The 8,952-nt window shown below is 45.4% G+C and overlaps 1 protein-coding gene across 4 annotated transcripts in view; it reads left to right on the top strand.

Moving 5' to 3' along the window:
• The window catches only part of Rubcn (rubicon autophagy regulator), a 56,635-nt gene that overhangs the window by 38,128 nt on the left and 9,555 nt on the right, over positions 1-8,952 (top strand). For all 4 annotated transcript variants that reach the window (XM_029544565.1, XM_021209251.2, XM_021209252.2 and 1 more), the window contains 2 exons: positions 1,981-2,191; positions 2,612-2,713. In XM_029544565.1, coding sequence (XP_029400425.1) covers positions 1,981-2,191; positions 2,612-2,713 — 313 coding nt within the window. The remainder of the gene's footprint in view (positions 1-1,980; positions 2,192-2,611; positions 2,714-8,952) is intronic.

Raw genomic sequence — 8,952 nt, 5'->3', positions numbered from 1 at the left:
GGCCTATGGGAGCTCGTGCAGTGTGGGGGCTGGCCTATGGGAGCTCGTGCAGTGTGGGGGCTGGCCTATGGGAGCTCGTGCAGTGTGGGGGCTGGGCAGATGGTCTCTGCTGCCACAGTTCTAATGGGATCCCGAGTACTCGGGTGTAGCTATGAGCTGCAGTAAAGCTGTGAACTCGTCTGGGGACTCTTCAGGGAGCGTGTGCGGGAACGTATGCTCAGCTTGTAACGTATGGCCTTACACAAATACTTCTTCCAGAACCAAGTTCTATTTTTTTGTTTGCTTTGCTTTGTTTTTCGAGACAGGGTTTCTCTGTGTAGCCCTGGCTGTTCTGGAACTCACTTTGTAGACCAGCCTGACCTCTAACTCAGAGATCCAAGTGCCTCTGACTTCCAAGTGATGGAATCAAAGGTGTGCACCACCAGGCCAAGTTCTGTATTTATTCCTGGGCTCTCATATATGTACATAGAATCTGTGTACTAGTCTTTTATGTTGGGACATTATATTTATCTTACTTCTATGTGTATGAGTATGACTTTAGGATAGGAGTCTGTTTGGAATTTCTGCTTTGTTCCCTCCTTTCATTAGCCTTTGTTTCAAGGATGATGGCCTGGCTTCATCCGCTTAATTAGTAGTGAAGAGTCAACTGTCTATCAGCAACATCTGGAAAGAACTGCAGTGTCCAATAGGCCAGGTCCAAAAGCATTAGGCATGGATTCAATATAACTATAAACATTTTGCTATTGGCTTTTTGTTTTGTTTTTGTTTTTGTTTTTGTTTTTGTTTTTGTTTTTCGAGACAGGGTTTCTCTGTATAGCCCTGGCTGTCCTGGAACTCACTCTGTAGACCAGGCTGGCCTCGAACTCAGAAATCTGCCTGCCTCTGCCTCCTGAGTGCTGGGATTAAAGGCGTGCGCCACCACACCCAGAAAAATTATTATTATTATTTTTTGTTTTGTTTTTTGAGACAGGGTTTCTCTGTATAGCCCTGGCTGTCCTGGAACTCACTCTGTAGACCAGGCTGGCCTCGAACTCAGAAATTTGCCTGCCGCTGCCTCCTGAGTGCTGGGATTAACGGTGTGCGCCACTAAGCCAGGCTGCTCTTGGTTTTGAGTCAGGGTTTTACTATGCAGCCCGGACTAGCCTCAAACCTTAGATTCCTCCTGTCCCCGCCCTCCAGGGCAGGTTACCGGTGTGTGATACCCTTGAGTAGCTTTTAAAGCAGTCATAAGAGAAAACAAAAGCTGATAAAACTTCAAGTTTTATCTTCTTTAGAAGTTGACTCAGTTCAGATTGTTTCACTCTTAGAAGCCATGTCATCAGACTGCTCTAGAAGATCTGAGAGTGTCTCATCTTCTCCAGAGCAAGCGGTGTTGCCCATCATAGTCTGGGCAGAGCTTCAGCTAGCCAGTCCGTGTGTGGTGCGTGCGGCGGGTCTGCATGCCACAGCGGCGCTATCCATTGCATTTTCTCAGTGCCCTATAGTGGAAATGTTTGCTGCCAGACACCTGAGTTAGCATAAGGGCCGTGGAAGTGGTTCCTCTATGTGTAGATAGAAAATCACGTTAGCTTCAGGGATACTGTTTTGTGTCGACCCTCTTTAAGGAACTACCGTTTTCATCCCGTGCTGTGGCTGCTCTGTGAGCTACATCTTCCTTCAAGCACTTCCTCTCCCACCAGTGTACCCGTGCTTGCAGTTGGGTGACTTTTTTAAACCATAGTTTGTTTCATTGTGTTGAGCGGAGCACCAGGGAGTAAAGCTGGCACTGAGGTGTTCGGCCGAGAGCTGAGATTCTCTTCTCATTTTTATTCAGAACATGGAGCAGATGAGACAGTCATAGCAGGTTGTCTGCCCGCCTGCTGTCCTTACAGCAGACGGGTGCTATCCCCTGGTGTTTCCGAGGAAAGCACACGTCTGCGAAGCTCTGCTTCCCCACAGCACCCCTGATAAGCAGCATCTTTGGGGTCCTCCCTCCTCCAGGAAAACGCCCACTTCAGCATCTCCGAGTCCTTGATTGCCGCCATCGAGCTGATGAAGTGCAACATGATGAGCCAGTGTCTAGAAGAGGAGGAAGTAGAGGAGGAAGAGAGTGACCGAGAGATCCAGGAACTGAAGCAGAAGATCCGCCTTCGGCGCCAGCAGATCCGCACCAAAAACTTGTTACCTGTGTACCAGGAGACTGAGAATGGAAGTGAGTAGGCCTGTGACTTCCGTGTGCTCGCCTCTCTATGGCTTCACAAGCTCGGGCCATGTGGCCTTTCACCTCTGCTCTTCATGTGAGGTGTTAGGCCTCAGCTGAGGGTTCCTCTGCTGTCAGAAGACAGTACCATGGTGGTCTGTGTTGTTGGTGTTGGTGTCACTTTTCCCTTGATAGACTAGGAGCACTGCTGGAACTCATATTTCCTATATCAGAAATAGCTTTATTTCAGGATGGGCTTCCAAGGTGAAAACTAAGGCCAGGAGCCACAAGATGGGCTTCTCCAAAGTTGAGTGGAGCAGCAAGAAGTGCCAGTTCTGTGTATAGCTTCAGTCCCAGCCAGGTCCTGTTCTTCCCTTTGTTAAAGTTGGGTCCTTGATCCTGTCTGTGACTGTGACCATCTCAATATCACAGGCTTCCGGGTCGCCTCCAGCAGCTCCCAGTTCAGTTCACGGGATTCTACAGAGCTCTCAGAGTCCGGCTCTGCTGAGGAAGCTGACGACTTGGAAATCCAAGGTAAGGAATGACAGCTTGTTACAGCTTATTACTTGGTTCTTCTCATTTGAAATGCTGGGCAGAGTGACCCCTGAAGAAGAAGACCTTCACTGTGACCCATTACGGAGCACTGTTAGTTACTGTAAGGGATGACTACTCTTGCTAAAAAACTCCATTAACATGCATGCAGATGACAGCCTTGATCAGAAGGGCAGCTGTTGGTGTCGCCCTGACTCTGTCCTCACGTCTGTACCTCTCTCTTGGGTCCTCACAATTGTTCTTCCTTCTAGCTGAGCCAAACCACATGGTTGAGACTGTTTCCCTGGCTCCACAACACCAGGAAATTGCTCCAAAATCTGTTAAAAGAAAAAAAAAAAGAGCTTTATTGTAATTAAAAAAACAAGACAGGAATCATTAAGGGAGAAGCAAAAAAAGAAAAGAAGAAAGAAAGGAAAACCCATCAGTTTACGTAGGCTTTAATTCCTCTCTTAGCAGTCTTCAGGTACCGTCCAGCCTTGTCGCAGTCATCAGTCAGTGGAGGAGGCGGGGCTGCGATGGAGAAAACGTGTGTAGGAAAGCAGGCCAATGAATGTTCCTTTTGCATCACCGGCCTCCCTGAGCCCTGACAGCAGACCAAAGAAATAAGTCCAACCTGGTGACTCAGGGAGTTACTGGTTTACTTATAGGCTAGGTCACTAATAATAATTATTATAATGGTAATAGTAATTGTAAAAATCATCCAGCATGAGCGAGAGACTCCCAAGAGCTACATAGACAGTCCCGCCTTTGGCTAACCTTCAGCCTCCTATACATTGTAGCACCTCCTAAGACCACCTGCAGCCAGTACAGCACTACTCAAAGCTAGGGGCGTAAGAGTAACTGACCTCCCAGGCACAGCCTGATGGTCTTCCACCCCAGTCTGTGTGGAGGAGAGTGGCAGTAGATTGCATCTTGAGAAGGCCTCATGGAGTCTAGCCAGGGATCAGCTGCGCTGCTTCCAGCCTGTCAGTGGCCACGGCACACTTGAAGAACACGCCTCACAGCGGCCCTATTCCTGCTTCAGGTCCCAACAAAAAGACAAAGTAGCAAGCAAATAAACACAATAACTCAGGGTTATAAACTCTTCCCCATGGAAAACTACCAGTAACCTCCTTATAGAGCTGAACTGGCAGCACCCCATTATAACACTCTGAAATGATACTGAATAGATATATTATTATTTTAGTCTTCAGAGTCCTCCCAGGTAACCAGAGTTTTTTCCCACTCTGAAATCCAGATTTTGCACAAATTGTATAGGCCTCTAAGATATTTTCTCTATGTTCTTCTTAATGTATCAGATGGCCACTTAAAACTCCTTTTCCCACTTCATATTTTTTGTTTTTGTTTGTTTGTTTGTTGTTTTTCAAGACAGGGTTTCACTGTGTAGCTCTGGCTGTCCTGGAACTCACTTTGTAGACCAGGCTGGCCTTGAATTCAGAAATCCTCCTGCCTCTGCCTCCCAAGTGCTGGGGTTAAAGGTGTGTGCCACCACTGCCCGACTCCCACTTCATTTGTCAATGGGTTCTTTTCTAACGGTAATTCTCACAAAGTGTATTCCCGTTGGAAACTGTTGCTTCATTTGTGGGCCCCCAGGGTGTGTATAATCAGCTAATTCCCTGTTGGTTCAGACAGAAGTCCTTAAAGGAAACGATCATAGGGCAGGATCTCTCAGTTCTAGGCCCCTGCCGTTGTCTGTGGTGAGGGACTGCCTTGAGGCTTGAGGTGTTTGCCTCTGCACACTGCCCTCCTCAGTGCTCAGAAACATGGCTAGCTGTTCCTAACATCGCCCCTAGCTCCTTTGGGGGAGGTGCTTGAGGCTGGACCAGTTTTGGGAAGTAGCAGTATGTGTTTTCCAAGCCTTTCCGCACATAGGGATGGGTTCCTATGAGCTGCACAGAAGTCACAGCCTGACCCAAGGATTGTGGGTCTCAGAACTTTCTGTCTTTGTCCTCATTATCACACAGATGGTAGCGAAGGCTCTAACCTGACTCCCGTGTTACAGAATGGACTCTCAGTGACAGTGGCCTCACTGTTCTCCAGCACAGTAGTCGTGCTGGAGGTGCGGAGGTGCTTCTGCATGCATGTGTGGACTGCTTGTACCAGCTTGTGTACATACCTGATCTTGTGACACTTGTTCAGGTTAGGAGAACTACATGGTCTGGAGAACACTAGACTTAATGCAGGAACAATTTGGATATTCCTAGGCCCTTTTCCATAAGCCTCAAGTCCTTAAAAACAGATCTGTTAAATATAATTTACATAACAAAATTCACCCACTATAAGTTACAGCACAGTGATGTTTGATAAACTTGCCGAGTTGAGCAGACTTTGCTATAGACTGGTTTTGGTACATTTTCCTCATTCCAGGAGATGAATACACACACACACACACACACACACACACACACACATGTGGGGGATATGTGTATATGTATGTGTGTATGTATATGTGTATTATGTACATATATCTTGAGAGTCCAACTAGGAGACAGAAAATAGCACAGCAGTTTGAATAGGGAACATGGAATGTTAAGAGTTTTATATGTAGTAGGGAGTTGAAGCCATAGGAGAGAAGTGTCTAAGGAGTAAAGAAAACCAGAGAGAACATAGATGGCAGCCTCTCCCAAGGGCTAACATGCAGCACCAGGCTGTATCCCGAGTCTGAGGTGGAGGCTGCCTGGCAGAGAAGCATCTGAAGTCACAGAGCTGCCAAGTTAACATCCACTGGGAAGCTCTTCTCAGTGCCTTACCTCTGAACTCAGGCAGGACTAGGGCTAAGGCCCTGACACTTACCATAAAGCCCTCCAAGATGCACTATGGGAAATCGTTGTGAGAGGAACCACTCACTGCTCTGCACTGTACCACCGCCACAGGTACACTCCTTGGGCAGTATCAGTGTGCTGAGCTGCCAGCTGAGGTAGGAGCGCAGCTGACTGCAACAGGACAAAGGCCTTCCTCCTCAGTGTCCTCCCAGCGCCCTCTACACACAAGGCTTTACCTATGCCAGCTGCCCCAGGAGACACGTTTGAAGCACAGCAGATCTACGGCTCAAAGGCAATAAATTGAAATCTAGTATAATATATAGAAAAGGGTACTCATGAACTTTTTTTTTTTCTGATAAGAAAATCAGGTTTTGCTAAATAGTTGTGTCACCTTGATACAAACTGGACTTATTCTCAATTGAGAAAACTCCTCCATAAGGTTCAGCTGCCAGTCCTTTGTGGGTGGGGCCATCCCTGGGCTGGTGGTCTTAGGTTCTTTCTATAAGAAAGCAGCCTGAGCAAGCCAATAAACGGTACCTCTCCATGGCCTCTGCATCAGCTCGCCTTTAAGTTCCTGCCCTGCTTGAGTTCCCTCGGTGATGGACTGTCACCTGGAAGTGTAGGATGAAATCAACCCTTTCCTCCCCAGTTGCTTTGGTCATGGTGTTTTGTCACAGCAATTCCCTAGCTAGGATGAAGTCCAAGGCCATCAATTGCCTCCCCTCTCACTCTGTTAAATAAAAGTTTAACAGTAATACTCATTCTCCATTTTACAGTTTTCCTCTTTGAATTAACAATTACAGAGAATTCACTGGCATTGCATCTCCAGCATGCATGTGGATGTCTGAGGGCAACCATGTGGATCCTGGGGTTTGAATTCAAGTCCCCGTGGCTGGCAGCAGTCACCTTTACCTCTAGAGCCATGTTGCCAATCCCTATTTTTTTCTTTTATATTTTATAAATTTTTCCAGTCAGTAATAATTGCCTTATTCTATGAAAAGCATCAAAAGTGCTTCAAATAAATTCTCTTCGAAAAACATATTTGCTTTGAAGATATGTTTGTTTTTGTTCAAAAGATTAATAAGAATGTTTATAATTGTTTTAAACTCACCAGGAAGATGCAGATTTCTTTCTGTTCTCTATAGAACACTTTCCTTCTTGTCTATTTTAGACTTGGTATTGTTTTATCATTGTGCTCAGTTAGTGGTCCACCCACATCAACTTAGTCATCTGCTTGAACTAACTTGAGTCATGGGGTGCCTCTTGGGCTCAGTAAAGTCAGCATGTTAGATGGGTGTCAGGTGCCATACCCACTGAGCTATCAGGACTGCCTCATCTCTGCTCTGGGGAGGGTTCTTACCCCAAAGCAGTGTTGCAGTATTTATGATTAGCCGAAAGACCCCTGTCACACACCTCCTCCCGACCTTTTTATGTATCTTATGAAAAAGGACAATAAATAGATTAAAGAAAAGAAAAGAAAGAGAAGAAAAGGGACTTCCTTACTTGAAGATGAAATGTTTTGCTTAAAAACAGTATATTCTGAGAAATATATCCATAGGTGATTTTGTGTAACTATCACAGATCATAGAATTTACTTACAGAGGCTTCTGTTTCACTATGATAGAATCTCAAGGGGTCCACTGTCATATGCATTGGCCTTCATTGACAGAAAAAACATTGTGTGGCCTGGTTGTAGTTTCATGGAGACAATGGTTTCCTTAGCAACAGTTATCAAATGCCTCTCTGTACTGTGTACCACTCTTTTTTTTTTTTTTTTTTTTTATTATTTTCTTTATTTACATTTCAAATGCTATCCCAAAAGTTTTTTTTTGACTAGCCCAGGCCTATGGTATGAAAATCAGCCCTTTATCCAAGAATGTCTATGTAAGATTTTCTTTCGTTTTTTCCCCTCTCCCAAGTGGGATGAAATTTGCAAAAATTTTAGTTGCTTTTAGCCAGTTATTCATTCAGGAAATACTCTCTGAAAATCTTTTATATAGAATGTATTATGAATGCTATTTGACAAGACAAGATTCATGTTCAACTGAAGCGGTATTTATGATCCCCAAACCAACGGTACAGAACCAGGGTCTGATGCTGTTGCCATGACACAGTGACAATAGACCAGTCAGTGCTTCAGAATGTGCATGATTTAGACTCAAATTCAGACAGAAAATACAACATAGATGAGCATCATTTTGTCAAATATAATGTTCTTTTTGTAATTACCAGCCCCCCAAATGGGGGTTGATGCCTGGTGTTTATATGCTTTAAAGCAGATGAGGGTTGGAGTAGGTAGAGTTCAGTAGTAGAGTTCTTACCTATCACCATCAGGCCCGAGTTTGATTTCCAGCCCTACCCCCAAACAAATAGCAAATTGGAAGCTGCCGCGTGTGGCTTTGAGACCAATGGTTTGTGAATCTTATTATCTGTGTTATACTTGTATCTAGAACTATGTACAAGATGTTACACATTTCACTGAGTTAGACATAATCTCATTTCCTCAGAGATAGTCTGTAATCCAGTTGCACACACAAAAGAATCTATGAGCAGTTAAAGCATGGGGCACAGCTGAGCTACTGTGGCCAAGTGCAGATGATGTCACGTAAGCCTAGTGCTCTGCTGGCGGCCTCAGACACAGGAGATTGGTCATTGTGCAGGACTAATGAAGGAAAGAAAGGGTCCTCTCATTGGGCATCAAAGGAAGTAAGAAATGAGTTTACCAACAAAATAGCCTTTCCATGACTTGGTTAGGTGCTGACTAGCTTTCTAGAACATGACTCTGTAGCATTTGGCTAAATGAGGTCTCTGGGGGCTCAGGCCTCCCTCTAGAAATACATTTTGGAAAGTCTAATTTTTCTATAGTTACATATGAGATTTCTATAGTAATGGTCATGTTGACAGTCTATAGGAAGCTGGATACAAGGATTCTCCAGGGGTTCTCAAGCCATGGGGAAGGTCTTTCCTTCCCTGAGCAACACAGGAGTAAAACCAAGCCATGAAACTTTATTCTAAAGCTAGAGAGAACACCAGACGTTCAGGGGTAGTGGTGAGCAGTTAGACACAGCTGTCCAGCTCCACAGGCATTTAATAAGTAGCCTCTAGGATCTAAGTTTTGTGTTGTGTGATAACTCATTAAAAAAGCCAGACAGAGCCCTTTCCTTTGGGTGCTCTCAACACACAATCCTCCGGCCTCAGCCTCTCCAGTGCTGGAATTCCAGGCATGAGCTTCCTGCCACACTGGCTTTGGGAGCATGTCATTTAAAAGAGCTTGAGACCACAGACTGGAGGGGAGGCTTGGTTGTCCTGATTTGTGCCTGCACTGAGCGTGCCCCTGTGTGCTTGCAGATCTCTTTCTCTCATTGTCTTACGCCAAACCTGTGTGTTGTGTTCCCCTCAATCTGTACACGTTGGCCTCCTCAGTGCTCCGCATGGTGTCACTAATTCAGCCTGGTTGTG

This window comes from Mus pahari, chromosome 12 (genome assembly GCF_900095145.1).
Source record: "Mus pahari chromosome 12, PAHARI_EIJ_v1.1, whole genome shotgun sequence".
Classification (NCBI taxonomy): Eukaryota; Metazoa; Chordata; class Mammalia; order Rodentia; family Muridae; genus Mus; species Mus pahari.
The sequence above is the reverse complement of the archived record's forward strand: the minus strand, read 5'-3'. Positions and strand labels throughout refer to the sequence as shown.